The sequence below is a fragment of the Podarcis erhardii genome (genome assembly GCF_964252035.2).
Source record: "Podarcis erhardii genome assembly, chromosome: 16".
NCBI classification, from domain to species: domain Eukaryota; kingdom Metazoa; phylum Chordata; class Lepidosauria; order Squamata; family Lacertidae; genus Podarcis; species Podarcis erhardii.
This window is the reverse complement of record NC_138514.1, coordinates 34,963,881-34,988,846: the sequence shown is the minus strand read 5'-3', so window position 1 is coordinate 34,988,846 and position 24,966 is coordinate 34,963,881. Positions and strand designations below refer to the sequence as shown.

General features: G+C 46.9%; 2 protein-coding genes and 1 long non-coding RNA gene across 5 annotated transcripts in view; 1 reads left to right on the top strand and 2 right to left on the bottom strand.

Moving 5' to 3' along the window:
* Window positions 1-3,481: 3,481 nt before the first annotated feature.
* Window positions 3,482-24,966, bottom strand: part of LOC309331814 — a 138,035-nt gene continuing 116,550 nt past the window's right edge. The window contains exon 2 of the long non-coding RNA XR_014151985.1: window positions 3,482-6,008. This is a non-coding gene — a long non-coding RNA (uncharacterized lncRNA). The remainder of the gene's footprint in view (window positions 6,009-24,966) is intronic.
* On the top strand, window positions 6,915-16,949 carry RFLNB (refilin B). Its single transcript, XM_081844310.1, has 3 exons — window positions 6,915-7,155; window positions 12,830-12,939; window positions 13,626-16,949. The coding sequence occupies exons 1-3, from the start codon at window positions 6,949-6,951 to the stop codon at window positions 13,945-13,947; spliced, it is 639 nt and encodes a 212-aa protein (XP_081700436.1). The 5' UTR covers window positions 6,915-6,948; the 3' UTR covers window positions 13,948-16,949.
* Window positions 20,014-24,000, bottom strand: LIAT1 (ligand of ATE1). 3 transcript variants are annotated; one of them, XR_014151959.1, is made up of 4 exons: window positions 23,889-24,000; window positions 22,440-22,620; window positions 20,363-20,921; window positions 20,014-20,095 (listed from the first exon to the last, which is right to left on the bottom strand). XR_014151959.1 is itself a non-coding variant. In XM_081844295.1 (3 exons), the coding sequence occupies exons 1-3, from the start codon at window positions 23,892-23,894 to the stop codon at window positions 20,425-20,427; spliced, it is 684 nt and encodes a 227-aa protein (XP_081700421.1). In that variant the 5' UTR covers window positions 23,895-24,000; the 3' UTR covers window positions 20,014-20,424. The 3 variants fall into 3 exon arrangements, 2 of the variants coding, with proteins under 2 accessions (XP_081700421.1, XP_081700422.1); XM_081844295.1 differs by having other exon boundaries at window positions 20,014-20,921; XM_081844296.1 differs by having other exon boundaries at window positions 20,014-20,918.

Below are 24,966 nucleotides of genomic sequence, written 5' to 3'. Positions count from 1 at the left end.
TGATGTAGTCACATGCAATCCATAGTTGTGGTAGAATTACTTGCCACTAAAAGGAACCCAATAAGAAAGAAACAAGGCTGAGGCCCTGGATTCATGCAAAGAGGCAGCAGACATTTCCTCTGTGAAAGAATTCTTTGACACTCGTAGGAGTCTTTACATTTATCTCTTGTGCCATTCAAGCAACCACCCCCACCTGAAAGCTAGAGGGATTGACAGGTCTGACTCTGCATAAGGCAGTTTCTTGTTTAAATCCGCTCTTTATTTCAAACCATGAGGACTAGACTCTTAGTTTGTTTTTTTAGGGAACGGGCTGTATATAATGCAGCCCCCTACGATCTACCATTTGGGAATTCCTTGTCTCGCCAGCAAGGAACGGTGGAAGCTGGATCTCGTGCACACATGATTAAAAAAATACAGCTTTATCTCACTATGTTTTATATTTATAACTTTTAAAAAAATATGCTTGTAACCACTCCACAAAAGTTGCACGTCTCTCGGTGGGGGTCTCTGCGTGTGGCGTTTGCCAGGCTTTGTCCCTTGTTTCTAACAAGCCGGAGTTCCCTCTTTCGCCCTCTAAACTTTTGCAGGAGTGACCTTTTCGCGGACAGAGTTGGTATTCAGAGCCAGGGAGAATTCTCTGCTCCAAAGGCTCCAGAAGGAGCGAATTGGGCGGGGGGAGTTTCATAACCCCTTCTCTTCCATCCCAATGGCTTTGCCTTTCTCGAGTTTAACCAGGAGGGCCCCTCATAACAAGGACACTCTTCTGTGCCCAGGGAACGCGGTGTGCTTTTCTGGTCCCTCTTTGCTTTTAACCTCCGAGACGAAGGAGTCAGTAAAGGGTGCCCTACAAAGGGACCTCTGCATGTTTGCTTGGCAGTAGACCTCACTGTGTTTGATGCAGATTTCTCCCTAGTAAAGTCTAGTTTTTGGGAGGGGTTGGGATTGCAGTGTTAAGACATATTTAAAGTGATACTGGACCAGTTCACAGAAGAAGAGAGATGTCAGAGGATATCGGTCCGGCCATCTAAATTATTATTCATTGTTGGCATTCTTGTGTGTGTTTTTATTATTATTTAGCACATTTGTACCCCACTGTTCAGCCAGAAAGGTTCCCAGCGTGGCTAACGTGCAATTGAAACAAGACAATCCTTTCCCAGAGGCTTGCAGACACGTAACACAAGGGAAATGTCTCATCTGCTTCTACACTGGGGCACACCTGCTTAAATGTCTCAAATATGAAACACCCCTGGACCTAAGAAACTTGGTGTGGGCTTCTGGCATTTGTGAGAGGCGTCAATGAAAAGCAACTCTTTAAAAGAAAGGAAAATGAAGGGTTTCAATAGGTAATTGACCCAGTTAATCCCGGTTAGTAAGGCACCCTGTTTTTAAAACATCACCGTTGTAGAAACGGCATGCAACTTCTGCGTCGAGTGCTGGGCCTCCGAAGTGCTTAGGGCTTCATCTGTGACCAGGGAGTGCCTCTGAATACTTTTGCTGAGCTTGACGCCCCCAAGTGAACCCCGGCAGTGCCAGCGCAGCTGGGATGGAGAGAGTTAAAAGAGCTTCCTGTTTAGGTGAGACGCAGAGAAGCCTTCCCGGGGCAGGTCTGCTCCACTTTGAGTATCTTGTGGAGGAAATCCCTCTCTGCCTCATCTGCCTCTTGAAACCCTGCTCCAATTGGCATCAATTTCCCCAGGATCCGGTTTCGGCAGAGACCAGCAGCCTGTGTCCCTCACCCCGCCAGGATGAGGCTGCAGCCTTCCTTCAGGAAGCTCTTGTGCATAGCTCGAAGCCACAGACGCCGGTGGTGGCTGGCTCCCTCCTGCGCCTCGTTCCAGGAGGGCCATGAAGGAATTTGTCTGAAAGGGGCTTTGGGCTTGCACTCGAGCGCCGTGGCCGCCGGGCCCAGACTTTGGCCGTGTGTTTGCTTTGGCCCCCAGGTCTGCTTTGAGCTCCCCCGCCGCCCCCAGGAGTCCTTCCCCGGTGATGACGCAGAGATCTAGGAGGCTTCCAAAGGTTGTTCTGCACACACTTCTATATATTGTTGGGGGTGGTGAGTCCACAGCTAATCTGGGAGGCAGACGAATGCCACTGCAGGCCTCTGGGTTTGAGGCACGCATGCCATCCCATAATCGGAGGCCGGCTCATGACGACAAATGGGGCTGTGCCTCACCGACCCACATGCAACTGCGAACACTGGGCCGTTTCTTCTGGCTCCCTCCACTGCTGTCGAATGCATCCCCTCCAACAGTTCTCTGATGGAAATGGGGACGTCGTAAGGAAAAGTGTGGGATGCAGGTGGTGCTGTGGGTTAAACCACAGAGCCTGGGACTTGCCGATCAGAAGGTAATCGGTTCGAATCCCCGCAACGGGGTGAGCTCCTGTTGCTCGGTCCCAGCTCCTGCCAACCTAGCAGTTCAAAAGCACGTCAAAGTGCAAGTAGATAAATAGGTACCACTCGGGCGGGAAGGTAAACGGCATTTCTGTGCGCTGCTCTGGTTCACCAGAAGCGGCTTAGTCATGCTGGCCTCATGACCCGGAAGCTGTATGCCAGCTCCCTCGGCCAATAAAGCGAGATGAGTGCCACAACCCCAGAGTCAGCCACGACTGGACCTAATGGTCAGGGGTCCCTTTACCTTTACCTTTTAAGGAAAAGTGGGACATTCCGGGATCTGATCAGAACCTGGGATGGCTTCTGTAAATCCAGGACTGTCCCCGGAAAATAGGGACACTTAGAGGGTCTGTGAACGCGACGTTAGTCGTGATCTATCTGTCGTCCTGTACTTCCTTGATAAATGTTGCTTTTCTCTTCCATCTCGGCTGCTGTCTGATTTGAAAACAGGAGCTGCTGTTAAGCCGAGGTGTGTTCACTTGGGCATGTGTAGATGGCAGCTTCCCTGGAGTTTTGGAGGAGGGTCAACGTAAGGGCCCTGCCAGATCAGGCCAGGGGCCTATTTGGCCCAGCGTCCGGTTCTTGCGGTGGCCAACCAGATGCCCATTATGGGAAACCAGCAAGCCACATCTGAGAGCAACAGCACGCTCCCTTCGGTGGCTGGCAGCTAGTCACTCCCTCCTGGCCTAACCCACCTCGCAGGGCTGTTGTGAGGAGAACGAGAAAGGGCCAGGAACCATGCACACGCCACCTTGAGCTCCTTGTAGGAAAAGGCGGGGTAGAAATAAATGCAACATCGGTGCAGCCAAGCTCTTGGAGTCTCCTTCCAGCTCTCCTTCCAAGCCGCAAATAGTCCATGAGAGACCAAATGTGGCTTTCAGTGAGCAGGGGTAAAGGGTGCAGGAGAAAATGGATGCGTGCCTGAAAAAAGCACTCTCTGTTTCGTGCTTGGCGGGGACACGCCTCTGCTTTTTATCACCCCAGGAATGGCTCAGCTATTAATACAGCCATCACACTGCGCAGAAGGACACACCTTTATTGACTAGAGACCATTGGCGACAGAGGGCGAAAGAAGGACTCAATGTCATATTGATTGTTGGTGTCACTGCATAATCTTTTAATGGAAGCTGTAACTAACAATTTGTTTAGGGTGGGGGAGATTCCTTCCTTTGGTGGAATATGTCATGCGTGTGTGAGACACATGCTCCTTCAGAGGTGGCTGGCAGATCATGTCGTTCTGCCCTGTCCTTTATAGCTACATACAATTTGCATTAATTCCTGGGCGGGAGAAAGCCCAACTATGAGTAAAATGGGGAACGGCATTTGCAAACCAGTGGTGCTGAACATTTCATGGAAAGGGCAGTGTGACATTCCAGTTCACTGAAGAGGTCTTGCTAACGTGTGCTGTGGACCTTACTCTGGTTCAACTGTTTACCCGCTGTAGGCTTTTGAGAACCTGATGCAGGGACTGAGAGACACGCAACAAAATGTTGCAGTGTGGAGTGCTTAGAGGCGTGTGTGCGCGTGAAAACTTTTAAAAAGATAATAAGTATGTTTTAAGTATCAAGTGACATAAGAAATAAAAGAAAGTGGAAAAACAAGAAGCAATAAATATCCCATGTGGCTAAAGCAACATAAATATAACACCACCTGACATTTTCAGGTGTCAAATACAAAACAAGTCTCTAAATAATAGTTTTCAGATGCCTGGTGGGAAAAGTCCAGCTTTCAGCTTTCCAGCCAGCCAGGCCCTTTCCAGGAAACTCCATTCCATCCGCCCTCCTTTCCAGTTTCACTCCGTGCCTACTGAGCATGCTCAGTCTTTGGTTTTGATTCCCACCCTGCCCTTTCTTACATAAATTTTTGGGTGTTGATGCTGCTGTCTTGGCTAAGTAAGGATTGGCACTCCGATAACTGAGATGAACTGGATTTGCTGCATCCAGTGAAGGAAGTCCACCTGAACCCTGTTTCCTGTCTCTGGTAGTGGACAGCCAGATCCTTCTGGAAAGCCTGCGGTCAGGCCACAGAATGGTCCTCCACTGTTTTCCACCTCCAGCATCTCGTATGCCACAGTAAAGTGCCTCTGAATATGAATTTTGTTGCCTTGCCAATTAGTGGTTGTTGGTAGCTCCGACCCACCCCCAAATGATGGTCTGATCCTTTTCAAAAGGCTATTCTGCTGCAGTACAGAGTATCATTCTCCTCCTCTAATCATCCCTTGGCCACAGTGCCTGGGGGCTGATGGGCGTTCAGCAACACTTAAAGCCAGAGGTTTCCCATCCCTGAATTAAAACATGCTTCACCATTGAGTTATGGCCCACTCTGAGATAAAATTTCTCTCTCTCTTCATCTTCCAAAACTGAGCTCTGGGAGGTCTGGGGCAGCCACTTCACCATCCTAATGCACTCCTGATTATTTCGGACCACAACTGCCACAACCACTAGGGATGGCTGCCTCTGAAGTGTAGTTCGGGGCTGCGTTGGCAAAAGCCTCCCTCCTCCAGATCTACAAATAGCTCTCCTCGGGGAAACTGGATCAAAGCCGAAAGGGGGGCCCTTTTCTTCTGAGTTCACGGAAACCTCGATGAATCCACATCAGGTTTATATATATATATATATCAAAAAATAAAAATAAAAGTGTGGTTTGACCTTTTAAAAACGCCTTTTCCATACTGATCTGCTGAGTTGCAGGTTCTGTGATTCACTGAAAAAGTGTGAATTCCCAGTGGCTCCCAGCCGGCTGGCTTGCGAAGGCCTGGTTTTGATTTGGGTTATTTATGCTTGCAGACGGAGGTGGGAGTGGAAAGAGGGGAGCCTTTCTCAAGGTCTTTTAAAAAAAAAGTTTCAGCGCAAGCAGAGAGGAAGGGGGAGAGTTGAAGGAGGGATAATAACATTGCAGTGTGGGCTCAAGGGCAGTGGAACTGCAAAGAGTACTAAGTCAGTTCACCTGTCCATCTAGATCAATATTGTCTGCACTGACTGGCAGCAGCTATCCAACAAGGAGTCTTTTCCAGCTCTGCCTGGGATCAAACACAGGACCTTCTGCATGCAAAGCAGGTGCTCTGCCACTGAACTGCGGCCCTTTCCCCAAAATAAGATTCCAGTCCTCATGATTCTGAATTAGGAGGGCTGATTTAAAGGGGAACATAGGAAGCTGCCTGGTCCATTGAGCCCAGTGACTAGCTGCACCTCTGCAGGATTGCAGGCAGTGTTCGCATATCAGAGACTCTATGGAATTGCCAGTGCTCAGAGGAGGCTACCTGTTGCATCTCTGCAAGAGTTTCTGCTCTGCCGATCTGTCTTTACTTTTGCACCATCTCTGCATTGGATGTGATTAAATAATTCAAGTAATACAGGGAAGCCACAGAAAGAGAGACTCAGGAGATGTTGCCTATTGCATCTCTGCCGGAGTCATTGCCTCTTTCCAGTCAACCTCTCTTTAAAGAGAAAGGTAAAGGGACCCTTGACCATTAGGTCCAGTCGTGACCGACTCTGGGGTTGTGGCGCTCATCTCGCTTTATTGGCTGAGGGAGCCGGCGTACAGCTTCCGGGTCATGTGGCCAGCATGACTAAGCCGCTTCTGGCGAACCAGAGCAGCGCACGGAAATGCCGTTTACCTTCCCACCGGAGTGGTACCTATTTATCTACTTGCACTTTGACATGCTTTTGAACTGCTAGGTTGGCAGGAGCAGGGACAGAGCAACAGGAGCTCACCCCGTCGCAGGGATTCGAACCGCCGACCTTCTGATCGGCAAGTCCTAGGCTCTGTGGTTTAACCCGCACAAATCAGCCATATCTCAGCATCCAGGTGTGCTGCGTTCGCCCAGCTGCTGTGGGCGAGGCTGTCTCTGGGGAGGCTGTCTCTGCTGCGGGATTCCCGTCAGGAAGACCCTCAAAATCAGCGCTCCCCTCCCAGAGCTACAATTCTCAAGACTGTGGTTTACATTTAAAGGCAACCCTACCCGCACTCATGCCATACATTTAAAGGGGTATCAAGCCACTTTCAGCAGTCACGGTTCCCCCCAAAGTATCCTGGGAGTTGTAGTTTATGAAGGGTGCTGCTGGGAGCAATTGCTCAGCACCTGTCCTCCTCCCCGAGCTACAGTTCTCCGAGTTTTTTGACAGTCAACTCCTCCTCGCAGGGAAGTTTGTGAATTGCACCTCCGGGTGGAGAACAGGGGTCTCCTACCAACTCTCAGCGCCCTTTGCAAACTTAGTTCCCAGGGTTCTTTGGAGACGCCAAGGCTTTCTTTGGAGACGCCAAGGGTTCTTTTGGAGACGCCAAGCGCCGTAGGACGGCTATAAATGGACGGTGCGCACGGAAGTGGGAGATCCGGCTAGCCAGATAGCAGGCCCCTTCAAGCAGCATAAGTTTGGTCCAGCCCCGGGCGAGGGAGCCGCGGCCCTTTCCCCTCGGATCGTGTCGCTAGGCTGCTCCCCTCTCGGCAGCCCCGGGGAGGCGGGTCTCTCTCCGGCCTCCGCCCCTCGCCCGAGGCGGCCGCCTGCGCTTCCCTCTCGCCAGTGCGCTCCGGGAGCGCGGAGGAAGAAGGAGGCGCGATGGTGGGGCGGCTCAGCCTGCCGGACGTCCCGGAGCTGCCGGACTCGAAGCGCCGGGCCGAGCGGGGCCTGGACAGCCCCGACTCCGGGCTGCCCCCCAGCCCCAGCCCCGGCAGCTGGCTGCTCTCGGGCGGCGGATCGGAGCGGGGAGGGGTCGCCAATGCGCTGCCGGAGACCGAGAGACCGGAGACCAAGCCGCTTCCGAAGGTGAGTGCAGGAAAGCAGGCGCCTGCGCCTGTCCCAGCGTGGGACCGGAGTGAATCCAGATTAACGGATGCGTGCACGGCGATGCAGGTCCAAGCGCTAGCAAGGGAGCGTCGAGCGGGGGATGCAATCCGAATTAGCGGCGCGGCTCAAGCGGGATTAGGGAGGCTGCGGACGAGGGCGCAAAGCGGAGTGTGAAATTGGAGAGCTAATCCGGAGTATGCGAGTCCATGTAGTGCGGGCTCAAGGCTCTCTTGACGGTGCAATCCCGAACATGTTTTATCTGACGCCGGACTATCTCTAAACTATTCAAACGTGGTTTTTTAAATATATATATATACTGTTGCAGTGTGAACTGGATCATACTCGGTGCAACATAAAATCCAGCGCGCGCGTATTTCGTTTTGCAACGCAAATAAAACGCAAAGCAGCCCCTGCGGATCCGGGCGAGGTCAGTTTGTGATGCCAAACTAGCAACAAATTCCTTGCACTTCCTTCCCCAGGTCGAGCCCTCCTTCTGCCTCCCTTGACGTGGTGCTTTCTGAGACCCTTCGGGGACTAGGCAGGTGCTTTTGTAACCCCCACTTCCTGCCTAGCTGTGGCTCCAGTTTCCCTAACTGGTGCAAACTGGAGAACCCCTCTTCGCCCATCGTAGTATTTTCCTGCTGGAAAACGGGGAAAGCTCCCCGTTGGAGCAGTCGAGGGTTTTCACTTGGGGGACTTCATCGTCTCGAGATCCTTTGCATCATGGTAGTAAAGTTAGGCCATCATGATTACTGTGCCCATTTTGCAGACTGGATGCCGCAGGCAGTGTGGCGACTCGTGTTGGGATTGTCCAAATCTCAAGGGTGCCATCCTGTGCCCAACCTGCTGCACTAGAATTTAGTGGAATCGGCTTGCCGTGGGACCAGATGAGAGGGGTGTATGCCACAGCCCCACTAAATGTTTTCAGTCGGATGCCACTGCATAACACACGCTAGTGTGTTGATGATTTCTTGTGCCTCTCAAGAGTCTCCAAGTGCATGATGGGGAGGGGGGGATAGTAGGGGGTTATGAGCAGCAGGTGGGGGGGCTGCTAGGATCCCCAAGGGCTTTGTGGGTGGGTTATTACTGTATGTTGTACATATGAACTTCCCAAATTCTCTTGGGGGATTATGGGGCCCAGGCAATTGTCATGGGACCTCCTAACGTTTCATTTCATTATTATTATTATTATTATTATTATTATTATTATTATTATTATTATGACATTTATATGAAGAGCTCAAGGTGGCATACGTGACCCATAAGACTGGATATGAATCCCCTGAATCTTTGTTTCATTTGCTTATGTTTTTATGCTGCTCGAGTTTGTATTTTTCCTTTTTTAGCTGGGATCACTTTTTATACTGCACATAGTTTGCACCCCTTGGAGGTTTTTGAACTATTAGGGTGTTTGGAAAGGCTTTGAAATAAATACATGGTTCTCCCCACCCTCCCTGTTTTTCACCTCCTAACAACAACCCTGTGAGGTAGGTCTGGCTGAGATGACCCCTGGTGAGCTTCCTCGCTGATTCCAGGATTTGAACCCTGGTCCAACCAGTATACCAAACAGGCTTCCAAAAAGGATTCTCTCCCCCCCCCATACAATGTGATTCCCACCTCCAGCATGGTGACAGACCATTTGTGTCCTGTTAATAATTTCTCTTCCAGGCAGCTGCTACGGAATGTAAACCAACATTTGGTGCGCAGCTGCTGTGTCCCCCCCAACATGCTGCAACAGGATTCAGAGACAGGTGGGATCAGGAGAGGGAGAGCGTTATCTGGGGTCTGTAGCTTTCTCCGCTGAATATTACTGCCCCACATACAGATAGTTGTGGGGAGGTGGAGGCAGTTACCCACAGCAAGGCACGGAGTGTTGTCAGTATAAATGTACCTTGTCCACTTCCTCTTCTGCTCCCTTTTGCCTATGAAATTGCCTTGCCACAGATACTCAACCACTTTGATTGGTGGAACTGCTGCTCTTACAGGTGCCACATAATACCTGTTCCACATCTGTTAAGACCTCCGTCTTTTATTGTCTTTGGAACTCCCTGCCTATTGATGCCACCCCAGGCGCCTTCACTGTACTCTTTTTAGCTCCTGCCAAAAACACTTTTGTTTAGGCAAGCCTGCCCAGATGCTCAGAAAGTTGGTGAGTGTTATAACCTGTCTTTAGACTCTAGTTCATGGGTAGGCAGACTAAGGCCCGGGGCCCGGATCCGGCCCAATCGCCTTTTAAATCTGGCCTACTGATGGTCCGTGAATCAGCGTGCTTTTACATGAGTAGAATGTGTCCTTTTATTTAAAATGCATCTCTGGGTTCTTTGTGGGGCCCGCCTGGTGTTTTTACATGAGCAGAATATCGGTATGTGCTTTTATTTAAAAGGCATCTCTGGGTTATTTGTAGGGCATAGGAATTCGTTCATTTCCCCTCCCAAAATATAGTCCGGCCCCCCACAAGGTCTGAGGGACAGTGGACTGGCCTGCTGCTGAAAAAAATTGCTGACCCCTGCTTTAAATCTTTTGAGAGTTTTAAACTATTATTGTTAATTTTTTCCTATCGATGGCTTTGTTGTTTTATTTTAATTTTTGTATCTTTTTTTGAGGTTTCTTTGTAAAAACAATCAAGCAGCGTTCAAATTTTATGAAGCTAATAATTTTGTCACTCTGGGCTAGCTTGCATACACAAAAGATAACAGTTTTTAAACGATAGACTGGCTAATTTGAAGCCCATACCGCCTCTTGGTTCTGACTTTGCAACCACTAAGGTGGATTGGAATCCCCTGCACACGTTAAGATTGCATGTGATGAAGGCAGTTAGGTGTAGTGATTAGAGTGTCATACTAGGACCAGGGTTCAAACCCTCGCACGGCTATGGAGCTCACTGGGCAACCTTGAGCCAGTTACTGCCTCTTAGCCTAACCTACCTCACAGGGTTGTTGTGATGATTACATGAGGAGCGGGAGAACCATATTTGCCGCCTTGAGCTCCTTGGAGGGAAAAAAAAGGGATGTAAATGCAATAAAGAAATAAATGTTGAAAATGTAGGGGAACTGGGTAGTGGTTAAAGGGTGTGAAGGGAGTAGCTAAATAATATTTTAGCCTGGCTACGAATGATCCCCCCTTCCCTAATTTGCAGGAATTAATTCCCTGAAGAGTACCTCCTCCCCTTTATTTGCAGACTCCTCTGGAGACAAAATACAAGCAAAGAATAAAATTGGGGTTTTTTTGCTTTTTTTTGTTGGAGAGAGGGAAGGAGGAGGAATTTTCGTTCGATTCTCCTGAAATGTAGGTACTAGGAAACAGCTGTGACTCTTCGGTGTGGCTTCTTTGAAGCAAGAACTCAGAGCCTGACCCCAAGTTGAAAAGCAAGTCAACGAGGGAATGTTGAATGGGGCAACCCAGCCAGATGGGCAGGGTATAAATAAAAACAAATTAATAATAATAATAATAATAAGTCCCCCCCAAGTCGGAGACAGGGCACTGGGATGGATGATTGAGTGCGTGTTGATCCACTAGCCACTGAATTTACACAACCCGCATTTTTTGCCCCATAAGACGCACCAAACCATAAGACGCACCTAGTTTTTGGAGGAGGAAAACAAGAAAAAAAAAATTCTGAATCTCAGAAGCCAGAACAAGAAGAGGGATCACTGCGCATTGAAAGCAGCAATCCCTCTTGCTGTTCTGGCTTCTGGGATAGCTGCACAGCCTGCATTCGCTCCATTGGACGCACACACATTTCCCCTTACTTTTTAGGAGGGAAAAAGTGAGTCTTATAGAGCAAAAAATACGGTAAGTATCTTGGTTACTTGGGGCACTTCAAGCCTGTTTTTTGGGGTTGGGTTCGATTGTGTATCGGCAAACTCAGGTTTTGCTGTTATGGTTGGTTAGGAGATCTTGTGCAACAGGCTCACTTCCCCAAACAGGCTTTGTTTTTGTGATGGGCAAATGCACTTTGGAAAGTGTGGGAGTAAGGCTCGCATCTAACCTCTGTCCAAACGAATCAGAGCGGAATGGGCCTTAAGCAGAGCAGGTGACAGATCAGGATTGGAGGCTTGTTAAATAGCCCACGTTATCTAATCTCCCTGGGAAAGTAAGGGATGAGTGTTCCAGAAATGGGTTGTCTGGAAGCCTTGTAGGGCGGCACGTTTTTTTTTATGGCTTGGTTTTAGACAGAGGTGTTGGAAAAGAAGGAACTTTTTTCCAAGATGTGTAGCTGCCGGGTCTGAAATGGTTTCAGCGCTGTTTAAGGACTGGATCGAGTTAAGGGCCAGGAGAGGTGTGAGAAATGTGTTCCACCTCTTCCGCCTTGCCAGGACAGTAGCAGCGCCTGCAGCATCTGTGTGGGAATTGTCTCTGTCCAAAACGCTAAGGACTAGAGTTCATAACTTGCAGTGCTGGGCGATTTTCTTTTCTTTTCTTTTTGCTTCTTTGTTTTTGGCTGAGCTGCTGTTGCTCAACCTCACTTTTCCATCTTTAAAAGAGGAAAAGAGGAGGTGGAGGAATTATTGTGGCCAAATATGCAGGCTGAACTTTTTATAGGACTGCAAAGAACACTGTAGGCTGAGGCCGTGCTATTAAAAAAAGAGAAAAAAGTAAGAGCTGCTGAAATCGGAATGTGTTGGATCTTTTTAAGGGGGAAAAACAAAACCTTGAAAATGTAAAAGTGTGAACTGTGTCAGATTTGTGTTCGCTGATACAGTACAGTGGTACCTCGGGTTACATACGCTTCAGGTTACAGACTCCGCTAACCCAGAAATAGTGCTTCAGGTTAAGAACTTTGCTTCAGGATAAGAACAGAAATCATGCCCCGACGGCGTGGCAGCAGCAGGAGGCCCCATTAGCTAAAGTGGTGCTTCAGGTTAAGAACAGTTTCAGGTTAAGAACAGACCTCTGAAACGAATTAAGTACTTAACCCGAGGTACCACTGTATGTGTGATGACGAGAATCTTTTGCAAGGAAGGGCTGCAGCTCAGGAAGGAAGTATATGCTGGCATGGAGACGGCTCCGGGTTCAATCCACAATGGCATCTACAGGTGGGGCTGGCAGAGACTCCCTCCTGGAACTCAGGAGGGCTGCTGCTGCCAGTCAGTGTTGACAAGACTGAGCTAGTCTGACTTGGTAGAAGGCAGCTTCCTCTCCTGTGCTCCCAACAGCAGCATTGCTACTGTGAATCGCTGTCCGGGGCAAGGAAGGTTTTCCAGGCAGGGGTCGTGCTCCCTTTGGGGCCACATGCTGTGGTGGGCGGGGCCAGGGCCAAAAGTGGGCGGAGCAACAAATGCGAATTTTCACAGTCAGCTTTTCTTTCTTTTTTAACACTCCCTGACATGACCTCTCTCTATCCTCCACCTTCACAAGCCAGAGGCATTGCCAGAGTGCAAGGACACATTTCCAGCCAGGCAAAAATGCACAAGGAGGGTTCAGGTGAGGGGTGTGGCTTTCAGAGAAGGGGTGTGGTCTGGAGAGAGCCCCACATTTGGGCCCCGGGAATGAGGTTCTGTGCTCTGGCTTTGTAAGAGTGGCTTATATTTTTGGATAGAAAATATCCATGCATTCTGTTGTCTTCCATGCCTTCTGCCGTTTGATAAGAGTCACCGTTCAGTGTGTTGCCTGCCAACTTCCCATGCTGAAAGACGTGCCTTTCCTTTTGCAGGGGACCTCGTCTTCTCCCAGCGCGCTGCTCCCTGGCTGCTCCTCTCGCTTATGCCCTCTGTCCTTTGGGGAAGGAGTGGCGTTTGATCCGTTGCCGCCCAAGGATATAAGGTACGCCGAGAGTTGTAAAAGGAGGGTAGCGAAGACGACCAGCAGGATTTGTCAAAGCCCATCGCTGGGCGGAGAAGCGAGATGGCCTTGTGTGGACCTGCAGAGTCAAGTGTATTCCTGGGCACTGGAGACTGGGGGCAGCCTGCCACATTTTACGAAGAGCTTGAGGAACATAGCACTTTGCGTATTAAAGCACCATTCCCTGAGGCTTCGGCTCCAGGAGCTGTTTTAGGCACAAACAGAGGCCTGCTTTCTGTTATCGGCCGACCCACATGCCGTATCACAGACTGATTTTGGAAGCCCCCTCAAAAGTGCTTTGTCAGGCAGGCTTCTGTTCTGAGAAATCATTATTTATTAGATTTATATCTTTCATCGTAAGATCTCTGGGCAGTCCACAGAGTTTAGGCATTACCAAACAATTCTGCCAGGCTTAAGCAAGCAATTAAGAGTTCACAATGGTTTGTTGATTCTTGTTTTTTATTTTTTTGCTGTTAAATTACATTTAAACACTTTTATTGTATGTTTTTCATCTTTTTAATGCTTTGATATGTTTTTAAGCAGCATATAATTTAAAAATAAACCAATAAAATCTACAGTCTTTTTGGCTAAAGTGTTCTGGCAAGTGTAACGATGCTAACTGTTCTGTCCTGTCTGTTTTCTCCCTCTGCTCCGCCCCGCGTCCATAGGTACACCTCTTCGGTGAAATACGACTCTGAGAAGCACTTCATCAACAATATTTCTATGCCGATGGGGCTGGGATTGTCCTCTTGCAGCCAGACGGTCATCTGCGTCCCTGACAACACTTGGCGCAGCTACAAAGCGGAGGTGCACCTTGAACCGCGCCCCCGGCCCAGGAGTTTCTCGAGCACCACAATCGTCTACCCCAAGCACACCAAGACTGTGTACACCACCACACTGGATTACAACTGCCGAAAGTTCATGCGGAAGTTCCTGTCCAGCGTGGAGCTGGAATCGACTGGGAGTGATAACAACCCTGATGGTTGCTGACTACACTTTCTCTCTCTCAGTCTCTTTCCCTCCCTCTCTCTCTGCCGTTGCAACATGATGGGTTTCCGTCGCATCGTAAGCTCTCCACCCGATGGAAATGGATGAAACCCTGAATTAGCTTTGCCTTCCGAACGAATTTCCTCTTGTAGCTACCTCTCCTCCACGGCATGTCTTCAGCCTTAAGGATCCTGTGGGCCTGCACTTAATTTATGTCTACAGGAACGCAAAAACAATTTTCTCCGAGGTCACTTTTTCTCCTTTCTTTTGCTGTCTTTTCCTCGTGTGGGGTGAAAATAAGCGGACCTTTCTGTTCCAAGAGGAAAGTAACTTGTTCGTGGAAAAGAGGAGCAGCTTAGGACAAAGGCTTTCAAGCGAAAACAGTTCCTGAACTGGCAATTGGAAACCATCCTAGTTGCTCCTATGTCAAGTAACTTTATATATAAAAAAGAACTCTTTCCCACCTAAAAACCATAACTTATTTTCGATAGTCTCATTTATTACGTTAATGTATTAAAACAGATTTTTTGCCAGGGAGGGCTGGCTGGTGGTCAAATCACAGTTATAGACTGTCACTCTATAAACCTTACCGATCACACCCTTTTTGTGTTATGCCTGCGTCTTTTAAGGAAGCCTAAAAATTAGGCCAGTTGTGGTTTGGCATAAAAACACACTAATTACTAGGTTATCGGTTTCCCAGATATGCATTATATAGCATGTTTTATTTAATTCATTGCGGACTTGTCGAACAGTTCACTTTGGTTAAATTTGGTTGAAGTTGCTCCTGCAGGGCTTGTAGGAGTATAAAGCTAATATTTACCTTGGGATCATCATCATTTAACACATCGTTGCTTTAAAAGATGCAACATTTTGCAAATGCCACAATTCACGAGTGCTGGTGACACAGCCTTAGGCAATCTCTTTTGGATAATGACTTTCAGATTTCTATGATGAAAGTAGTAATTCTGTGGCCCAGCAGCATGCTAAGCTGCTGTTAATGGGAGATTCAGAGACAGTTCCTCTGTCCTGGCTGCCTAAAATGTGTGTGTGTTGTGAACAGGTCATTTGAGTAATTCTTCACTGGCACAAAATGAAGTTCTGACTTGACCCCTCTGTGTACTGGGTCAGATACTTTGGTCCATCTACTTTAGAATAATTGACACTGACCAGCAGGAAGTCTCCAGGGTTTCAGGCAGGGGTTACCCTGTCTGCAAACGCCAGGGAATGAACCTGGGATCTTCTGCATGCAGTGCAGATATTCTATTACTATGCCACAACACTTGCCCCAAGGGTCTTAGAAAGATTTGCAGTAGCGTGTCAAAACAGTTTTGGTAAATTTGGACAACTGTTTCACTACAAAGGTGGAGTAAGAATGCTGGATACGTACACCCTAGAAATTGGTCCTAAATATTGAGCAGCATAGAGGCATCTTAGAATTTTATTCTGTCTCCATAGCAGTGCCTCCGTTTGTGGTCAGAGACTTCCTGGTTGTGAGGGGTAGATTAAATCTCCTGCAATAATCTGGACTAGAGGTATGACCCAGTTGGCCAGTTCTGATTCAAAGGTAACGATCAGCTTTCTCCAGGGGACAGGGCAGTCTGGATGAGCCCTATGTTGTGTCGAGAGCTTCCCCTTTCCCACCAATTTTTTCTTTGAAAGCCTTGTTCCGTTTTTAGTCTGAAAAACAATTTACGTTGCCTGTTGTAACAGCCATTCCCTGTCAACAAATCTCAGTAAATTTCAGGAAGGCTGTGAGATGGCTGGGGTTTTGTGTTTTTGTTTTGCCAGTGGTTCCCTCTACAAAAATAAACAGCTGAGAATCTTGAGGCACCTGAAAGGCTGATGGGTTTATAATGGCACGGCCAAACAGCGCAAACAAGATTTCATTTTCTTTCCTCCAACAGTTCCCCGGCAGGGTCTCTTGTTCAAGTTTTATTGTTATGCTTTTGCAAGCACTCTGACCAAAGGAAACATTCCTTTTTATAAAAAATGCATCCCCCTCCCCAAATGTTGCTGAAATATAGAGCAGATGAAGCATGGAGAAGTTCCTTAGCCTGGTTGGAACAGAAGTTGTTTTGTGGGGTGTGTGAGCCAGTTTCACTCATAAGAATTTATGATCTCTACACCTTAAAAGGTGTGCGGGAGAGATTTATTCTGGGCAAGAACAAGTTTAGTTTTTGTCAGGAATCCAGAATGGAGCAGAAAGTCCAGTCAGTTGAGTTTGTTATTGCAAGTGTGATTAATGGTAAGTGTAAGGTATTTATAAGGCATTCTATGTATGAAGGCAGGGTTACTTCATGGTAAGAAGGGGAAATTGTTTTTGAGTTATTAATTTGATTATAATTGATGGTTCCTTTGCTGTGAAGGGAACTAGAATCTAGGGAATCTTTTGCAAATGTTGCACACTTTTAAAGAAAACTTTGGGGATGCTACTGCCCCCCTCCTCCACCCCACCATGCCACGGCCAAACCAAAGCTAAGTTTTCAAAAGCCAGGAACTCTGTATGCAAACAAAATACTGTAATCTCTGGTGCAGGATGCAAACAACATGCTATCATTTCCGGTGCAGGGTGCAAACAAATTACTCTGTTACTACGTAGTCATAGAGAAACACTGAATTTGTTGTTTTTGTTGAGTTCTGCAGAAGGAGCAATAACATTCTTTGAAGTAACAGAAAAACCTTTATGAAAGGAGCAAGGTGTAGGAGTCATTCCTCACTTAATTTTGCATTACTGTTGCGAAAGCAGCTGAATGTATATAAAAAAAGGACATGTAATTTTCCTACTGGGTAGGGTTACCAAGTAGCATTTAAGGGGAAACGACTGAGGAGTTAGACATTCCTTGAGGAGTGACTGTTTTGTTAGAAATGACCAAGTACTCATTGTCATTGCTGCATACCTAGCAGTGTGAAGAAGTGATCTAAGAACTTGTAGGGCTGCCTATGGGAAGATGTCCTCTTAACTTTTGAATCTGTGAGCTCTCTGGGAATACTAGCAAGTTGTTTTTGTTTTAAAAACACACGCACACAAGTTTCTAGTTCTTGTGGTAAAATGAACATGGAAAGGTGGGCAGGTCTCTTTGCTGAATTCTTTGCATAGATGGCAGCTGACAGAGTAGCAAGTGCAAATTTCCCCGTAGAACCTTTCTGCGTACTGGCCCCAAATCTTCTAACAGTGATATTTTAACTGGGCAAACAGAATTTGGGGGGAGACATCCCACATGGGATGAGAGATGGGATTTAAAAAAGGATGGGCCACTGAGTCCCCAGTGCTGCAAATGCACGTGGTTCAAAAATACTGAAAAGAAGAGAGCCCAGCATTGGCAGGGCATTATTGCGGAGGTTACTTATCTTTTTCTTTTGAATGGGCTACAAGAACATGTGTGGTATTGCAAATAAGGTTTCTCTTTTTTAAAATAATAAAAAGGTACAAAAAATCTATTGGGAATAGGAAAAGCATCCAGTGTGGACCCAATAGGGAGATGAGATGTTTGCAACTCTTTGCTCACAAGAGTCACTTATTCACATTGTCATCCCCTTAAGTATCCTCCATAGCAGCCCTAAAAACCAGCTCTGTGGATTTATGTGCAAAATGTCTCAGATTCAATCCCTGGTATTTCCATGAAGGACTGGCAAGGATTCTTGCAATAGTAGTAGTAATAATAATAATAATAATAATAATAATAATAATAATAATAATAATAATAATAATAATATTTATACCCTGCCCACCTGCCGGGTTTCCCCAGCCACTCTGGGTGGCTTACAGTACATATAAAAACAAGCTGCTGCCAGCCAGTGTAGAGGGAACAGTAGGGAAACTATGGCCCTCCAGATGTTGTTTGGCTCCAGCTCCTGTTATCCCCAATGGCCACAGCCTCTGGACAGAGACGATCTGGGCAACTCCCCATCCTTCGGGTAGTGACATTACTGGACCCAATGGTCTAGCTCAGTATGAAGCCACTTCCTAAAAGGTAAAGGTACCCCTGCCCGTACGGGCCAGTCTTGACAGACTCTGGGGTTGTGCGCCCATCTCACTCAAGAGGCCGGGGGCCAGCGCTGTCCGGAGACACTTCCGGGTCACGTGGCCAGCGTGACATCACTGCTCTGGCGAGCCAGAGCCGCACACGGAAACGCCGTTTACCTTCCCGCTAGTAAGCGGTCCCTATTTATCTACTTGCACCCGGGGGTGCTTTCGAACTGCTAGGTTGGCAGGCGCTGGGACCGAGCAGCGGGAGCGCACCCCGCCGTGGGGATTCAAACCACCGACCTTTTGATCGGCAAGCCCTAGGCGCTGAGGCTTTTACCCACAGCGCCACCCGCGTCCCTTCCTAAGCCACTTCCTAAGTTCCTACAATTGCCAACGTGTACCTACTACTAGACAAAGGAGTTTGGCTTCCTTCATTTAGCTCTTATCTCTCAACCTTCTCCCTCCTAATCTTTTAGGATGAAAAGTCTGTGGAAGGCAGTGATGGCAGATTTTACTCCTTTTTCCAGCAGCCTTTAAGATCAGGATGGTAGAGCGCTCATATTTTTATTCCTATGGCAGTGAATAAATCTGTGCCACTCCTAGAGGTATATTTTGGGGCTTTAGTTGCTAACTTGAAAATATTAAACTGCTCTTGCCTGCTACCTCCAGGATATTTTTGTCTGCAGGAACCAAATAGGGAACTGACTAAAGGGGCTTCCTGGAAGTATTTGGTTGAAGGGGCTTAGGCCAATTCAGCGAAGTAACTCTTGGGGTTCATCAGACATGTCACAGTGGCTTCTAGCCTACTTCTTGGTTAAGAAATCAAAGGGCTTCTTTTTGTGTTTAGTAACATGGCATTTGAAGAAGCCCCTAGAATTTGGGTGGTGGTGGGTGGGACCCATCTGGATACTTGTTTTATGCAGATATTTCTCCAGGTCGATGTGCTCTGGGGCTCTCCAAGTTTTGCTTTTTCAATGAGTTAATTAATAAACTAAGCCTTGTATCATCCTCATCCTTGCCTGTTTTTTTTTAAAATAACATGATCAGTCTTCGATATCTACCTATATGTGTTTTTATGTTTTAAAAAAGAGGTGAGTTTTTGGGTTTTTTTGAGTGTCATTACATGATTTAAAAGTTAACTTGTGTTGCTGCATTCTTGCGAAGTCCTGGATATCACTGTGCAATGTCAATGACATGATTCCTCTCCCTCTCTCTCTGACTGTTCTTAATTTGCTTTGAATTTCTCCCCATTTTAACTAGTAATAAATTATCTGAAGAACATAATCCCAGAGAAGTGTGTTGTGTTTAACTGTATTGTGTTTATTGACACTCATCACAGACGAGGCTTGTCACTACTACCATACTTTCTGTATGTGTGAATGTTTACTGAATCTGAAAAACTGACAAATGAAAACATAAGGAATTGGAGGTTATGTTTGCTTTTCTTTAAAATAAATATTTTCATAGGCACTTAATCTCATTTTATCCATACCACCAGGCTCTCAGGCAAACCATTTTAAATAGGTTAAAAAAAAAAAAAATCATATGTGGAGTTCCTAGGTTAAAATTTTTCTTTAGGATAATTTAGCTTGCACTTCTATATACACTTACTTGGGAGTAAGCCCTATTGAAGTCTCATTTAACTATTTCCAATCCAGTACCAATGCAATTAGGAGGAAGGGCAGGGTATAAATTAAATGAATAAATAAAAACCAAAAGCTCCAATGATAGTTCTTAGCAACCCAGTAAAACCTCAGATCCAAGGGTCAAATGTGGCCCCTGAAGCCTCTTTACCTGGCCCTCCGGACTATCCCTAGGCCACACCTCCTCAGCCATGCCCCTCAAGAGCCCTGCTTCCCTGAGTGTTTTTTCTTGTCTTCAAACTCTGCTTGTGTGCCTGGATGGAGGATATAAAAGGGTGTGTGGGTGTGTAAACGTAAACCTGCCTGCTGTACAAACGTAAAATGTACACTTGCTGCTCCAACCACTTTTGCCTCTGGCCCTGTGCATCACTGGCACATGGGACCTGAAATATTGCCCAGAAAGGAATGCAGCCCTCACCTGAAAAAGGTTCCCTACTATGCAGTAAAAGGGAGTTCAGATGAAGTTCAGAGAAGATACCTTTATTGTGTCGTTATTCTTCCCCTACCACAAAGGGAGCATACGCCATGTTCTCTCCACCAACTGCAAAGGAAGACGACACTGATTGTTTTTGTACACAGCAAAGTGAGAAGCAATGGTTTAATTCTGACAAAACTGAAAGTCATTCCCGTCAATTCCCCAATCCCTTCCTCCATCTATGGAAGGTTAGTTGGATGCCAGCAAATCATTATCTATCCATCCGCACAGAATTTTATCAAACTTAAATTTGCAGTATGCAGACAGCTGTTGGTTAACTTGATGAAAAGATGAATCATTTCATTAGTTTCAAATATAACCATCTAGGGTTACCTCTTCAAGATCTTCATGCCTTTGCTTAAACAAAGCAAAACAGAAGCATCAGGAAGATTTCTTTACGCTATTTCCTGAGAAACACTTGGCATCAGTGCTGACGGCCTTTTTGAGACATTTGAATTCGGTCCACTTTGGTCTGTCTTGGGCGCTGAAGTAGTAGTGGAGGACATGCTCTTTCGTAGCAACTGCTCCTTGCCCTGAGGAGGAGCCACATAATGTTGTGGCAAGTGCTTAAAAGCGAACGATGGCTCTGGTGGTAGGTTTTTCTGGATGTACTCCCCATAGCGCTTCCTTCTGTTCAGCCTGTAGATCCACAGCCTCTCCTCTTCTGCTATGGGATCATCCAGGACCCCATCCCAGCGAAGGCTCTCGTTGGAAAGCACAGAGTTGTTTTGGGTCAAGAACGAAATGCTGGCAGAGAGAGAAGGTTTGCCTGGAGTCGCCTTTGGGGCGGCACCTTGGGGCGTCGTTCCAGGGCCAGTTTCGTGTTGAAGTAGTTCAAGGGGTGATGTCACAAGGACGGAGGGCTTCTTGCTTTTGCTTTCAGGTTTTCCTGCTTGAAAAGAATGGCATCAGAAAGGAAGTTTGAGCACCTTTCAAAGCACATCACAGGAATGTACAATGCCTTAGGCCAAGTCAGACTATTGGTCCCTGTAGCACAGGACTGTCAACGCTGACTGGTAACAACTCTCCAGGGCTTCAGGAAGAAAATCTTTACCACTCCCACCGGGGCATGTTGGGGATTGAGCCTGGAACCTTCTATATACAAAGCAGAAGATCTCTCAATGGCTTGTCCCCCGTATCAGCATATTAAAATACCTGTGTTGGGAAAGACATGCATAAAGGAGCAGCCTTATTTATAGAGTCAACTGGGTGTTGACTGACAGGACCGCAGCTGCTCTTCACCATCACTTTTTTGTAATTACTTTAGCTACAAAATGGTTTAATTGTATTATTCAGCCACTTCTGTTCCTAAAGGCAGAATGTTTCAACATCCTCCTGTTGAAATGGAGCGGCGATTGATGAATATCTCCCGCCCTCTACTGCTTAAACTAGAGAAGAGCAGCTGCTTGAAACTTGCTCTGGAAAACACCCAACTCTTCCTACTCATAGATCTGGAGTCCAGTTTCTAGAACAAGTGTTTGCTTCTCCAAGAAAGCAGACCGCCACCAGCACTGTTCCTTCCCTTCTTGTGCAAATTGCTAACTAGCATGGAAGACTACTTGAATAAACCAGACATGTGGGTCTAAAAAATGCAAGTTTAGGTAGGTTCTTATGCACAAAATTCACAACCAGCCCTGTAACGGCTGCACTAAAATAACATTTGGCAGCCATAGCGTGGGGGGAACCTGTGGCTTTCTGAATATTATTGGACACCAGCTACCAAAATCAGGACTGAGAGTTGGTTGGCCATGTTGGCTGTGGTGGACGTAGATCAGCTGAAGGGCCACCAAGTTCCTCATAGCTGTTTCAAAGTCTAGTCTCTCTTGCAAGTACCATCAGGCCACTCATACAGAGCCAGTGTGGTACAATGGTTAGAGGGCTGGCCATGGAGCTCACTGGCTGACCTTGGCCCAGTCACTGCCTCTTGGCCTAGCCATAGCTGTCAACCTTCCCCCTTTTGTTGCGGGAAATTCCCTTATTTCAGCGCCATTTCCTGCTGCTTCCCCGGATTGTCAGATGTCCCGTAGACTGTCTCTGGGACAGGTGAGGCTGCTGATCCCTTATTTTCAAATCCGAAGGTTGACAGCTATGCCTAGCCTACTTCACAGAGTTGTGGTGGGGATTAAATTAGGAGCAGAAGAACCATGCACACTACCTTGAGCTCCTCAAGAGAGAAAAGTAGGTGGGATATAAATGCCAGAAATAAAATACCCTTCACACACAACACCCAGTTCTGGCTCGGTGAGCACATGCAAACCACCATTTTGATTTCCCACAATGCCCAGTTTTCAATTTCCAGCCATGCCGTGCAGGGAAAACGGTGGTCAATTTTAAAATGGCAGCTTGCAGGCACTGCTGCCAAGGAGCCCACCATCACAGAAGGGAGATTATTGGGCTTGGGGGTGCCCACCATTATCTTGTGCTGCCTTCTTTTTCTTCTTTCTTGCTTTCTTCTTGGTCTGAGGGGTGTGTGGGCGTTCCTTTGCAGGTGGCTTTTTGGTCTTGGCCCCCTCCCCCTCGGAGAGGGGGTCTTGCTGACACACGTCCATCTTTCTGGGTATCTCTTGCTCCTTTGGGTGCTGCTGCTGAGCCTAAGAGAGACAGGAGCAGACGAGGAGTGTTGGACTGGGTCTTGGGTTCAAATCCTCCCTCAGCCATGAAGCTCTCCCGGTGGCCTCAGGCCAGTTGCTGTCTCTTAGCCTAACCTACCTCACAAGATTATTGTGAAGATAAAATGGAGGTGGGGGGGGGGGAGAGAAAAATGCAAACCACCTCGAGCCCCTTGGAGGAAAAGGTGGAATATAAATGTAAACAATAATAAATACATCTCCACTTCCAATCTAGTATCTGTTGGGAGGTCAAGGCGTTGTCTGCATGAATCTTGGGAATTGAATTTTGGAGAGGATACTGACTGATCTCCATTTCTGACTCTAATCCACTCTGTCCACTCCCCTGGAATTAATAATTCCTCAATATATCATTCAAGAGATTTATATTCTGCTTCCCAAGGCAAATCCTTGAGAACTGTCCACACATCTTTCTGTTTAGTGGGTTTCCTGCAATGTTCACGGCCTGGAGGGGCTCCTTTGACCTGCAGCAGAGAGGACAAAGGAAGCCCATCCCCGGGGACATTTGCAGTACGAAGAAAGTTACAGGGATGTTACAAGACGTGCACAGATTTGAAATGGAGGAGTGGGGCTCCCCCAAAACACCAGCAGGCACAACAATATCGAAAGTGGGGTAGTGGATAACCACCCCCATGCTCCTCAGTAAACTTCCTTCCCCCCATTAATTGACCATTTTCTCCTCAGAAAACCCCAACTTTTCATTATTCCCACAATAACTGACCACTTTCTCCACAGAAAAACCCAACTTTTCACTATCCCCCATAAACTGACCACTTTCTCCTCAGCACGCCCCAACTTTCCATTATTCCCACATTAATTGACCGTTTTCTCCTCAGAAAAACCCCAATTTTTCATTACCCCCATTAACTGACCACTTTCTCCTCAGCAAAGCCCAACTTTTCACTTGTTGTTGTTGTTTAGTCGTTTAGTCGTGTCCGACTCTTCGTGACCCCCTGGACCAGAGCACGCCAGGCACTCCTGTCTTCAACTTTTCACTACCCCCCCCCCATTAATTGAACACTTTCTCCTCAGCAAACCCCAATTTTTCATTATCCCCCCATAAACTGACCACTTTTTCCTCAGAAAACCCAAACTTTTTAATTACTCTTGCTTCTCCATTAATTGACCACTTTTCTCCTTGGAAACCTCCTCATTAGCCCCCCCCCAATTAATTATTCTCTCTCCCCCCTCCCCCATAGCATTCCCATGACCTGCCCCCCCCCCCGAATTACAGGCATGCTGAGGTGGGGGGGGGGGTCCTCCCCTCCCCCCGCACTCCCTCCGCCTTAGCAGTTGCCCCCGTCCTGGGACCGAACCTTTCCGCCAGCTCCGGTGCTCCGCCCCCTCTCTCGCTCCCTGGACGCGTCTCCAAGGCAACAGCGCACGGTCCTCCTGGCTCCATCCGCGCAGAGCCGAGATGGGAGAAAAATAGTTCCCACCCCTGACTGACACTCCCTAGCTCAAAATAGCGCGGGGTGGAAAGACTACATATTAATTTATGTTAGTGCTATAAATCGTACTAGTCATCATCACCACCACCATCATTGTGGGTTGGATCCAGGGAGCTTCTGTTCAGAATAGTCCCATTGGGATTAATGGACCAAAAGTTAATGGTCTCCATTAATATCAATGGGCTTAACATTGAATACAACTTTGTGTGTGTGCACGACAGTGTAATGGTTCTACCTCTCTGCCTGCCTACATGCACAAACAACTATATATGTTTGAAATATTTATATGCCACCTTTATAGAGTAAAACTTTATCAAGGTAGCTTCCATTTTTTTAAAAAAAACCCATAGCCCCTCTAAGTGTTTATAAAAACAGCACAAACTGTGGATATATGTGTGTTGTAGAACATCATTCTTATTGCATATGGATATTTTAAATGATATATTGCTTCGACTTTTTCTTCTAATCTAAAGCAATTTTCATTATTTTTAAAAAAATATAGCATACAATTTCATTTTGTAGGGTCTATATGCTGCTTGACTATAAACAAACAAATAAAACTCTTACAGCAGTTTATAAAAAGGAGAAAACAATAAAACTATTAGTTAAAACATTTTAAAACATTTTTCTAGGGTTACCATCTTTCAAGAAGTGAAAATCCAGACACAAACCAATTGTTGACCCTTATTATTACTATTTTTTAAAGAAACAACCCAAGGTTTCTGCCACAATTTTGACTGTTATGTTGCCGAAAATCCAGGATGAACCCCTGAAATCCCAGACGTATGGCAACCCTACTTAAACATTCAAAAATTAATGAGCATGAATGATAGGTGAAAGCTAGATTGAAATGCATGCC